The 1,177-nt window shown below is 34.4% G+C and overlaps 1 protein-coding gene across 1 annotated transcript; it reads right to left on the reverse strand.

The window, feature by feature from the left end:
• Window positions 1–244: 244 nt before the first annotated feature.
• Window positions 245–919, reverse strand: LOC105566999 (the record flags this gene model as incomplete). Its single annotated transcript, XM_012021528.1, has 2 exons — window positions 245–548; window positions 636–919. Coding segments are annotated over 2 exons (588 nt in total), but the record flags the coding sequence as incomplete, so codon positions are not given.
• Window positions 920–1,177: the final 258 nt, after the last annotated feature.

Genomic DNA, 1,177 nt, shown 5'->3' on the forward strand with positions numbered 1-1,177 from the left:
GAAAAATCGTTTTTTAAACATTTAAAAAAACATTTATTTAATGGAAAAAAGGGATCTATCCCATTGATTAAACGTTTTTTAAATGTTTTCTAAACCTTTTTTGCAATAAAAAAACGTTTAAAAAACGTTTAAAAAACGTTTAAAAAACAATTCTCTGCTGATTGGGATATAACTGTAACGAATATGTATATGTGTTCTTATTTGAACTGAACTTGGTAATCTTTAAAACGCAAAGGGAGTTTACGTGGTCTTCTTGGTGACCTTGAAACTCGTGTAGGAGTTTCCACTATGGGTTCTGTGGCTCTATCCGGGAGATTTTCCTGTGTTTCATTGCTATTTTCCACAGGTATTGTTTGATGATGCAACTCTTGTTGTAAATGCTCTGGTTCCTCTGGTGCTTGCTGTAATGGCCTTTCTATTTCTGGTGGAGTATTATCTATTGTAAAATCGTTACTGGAAATTATGTCCTGTAACATCTTCGCTGGTGTTTTCTCGCCTATCGCACGCATTTGATTAATGTGTCTTTTCCAAATTCGTCCATCATCTAGCTGGATTTGATAATGTAATTTGCCTATCCGCTCTTTAACTTTTCCGAAACACCACTTTTCATGCCCCAAATAATTTCTACAACTCACTCTTTTTCCTACCTCGAAAACAATCGGTACTGGCTTGCTTTCTGTTTGTATACATTCTTTTTCGGTAGGTAATAATAAATCTAAACGCGTATGTAGTCTTCTCGCGAACATTAATTCCGCTGGTGATTTTCCTGTCGCGGCATGACTAGTGTTTCTGTATTGCATAAGTATTTGTTGTAATAAAATATGCATATTAGATGAATTGCTTCTCATGCGCCGCAAGGAGTTTTTCAGGGTTTGTACAAATCTTTCTGCTTGTCCATTTGTTGATGGATTGTACGGTGCTGTAAGTTTTTGCGTAATTCCATTTACTTTTAAAAATGTTTTGAATTCTGTAGCAGTGAAAGTTTTTGCGTTATCAGAAACGAAATATTTTGGAATTCCGAAAGTTGCGAAGATTTTTCTGCATAAATCTATTGTTGTTTTTGATGTAAGGTTCTTTACAATATGGATTTCAGGCCATTTAGTATATGTATCTACTAAAATAAAAAAGTGACATCCTAGAAATGGTCCTGCGAAGTCTACACGGAAAAAACAATATA

This window comes from Vollenhovia emeryi, unplaced genomic scaffold (genome assembly GCF_000949405.1).
Source record: "Vollenhovia emeryi isolate VEMERY1.0 unplaced genomic scaffold, V.emery_V1.0 DF950665.1, whole genome shotgun sequence".
Taxonomy (NCBI): Eukaryota; Metazoa; Arthropoda; class Insecta; order Hymenoptera; family Formicidae; genus Vollenhovia; species Vollenhovia emeryi.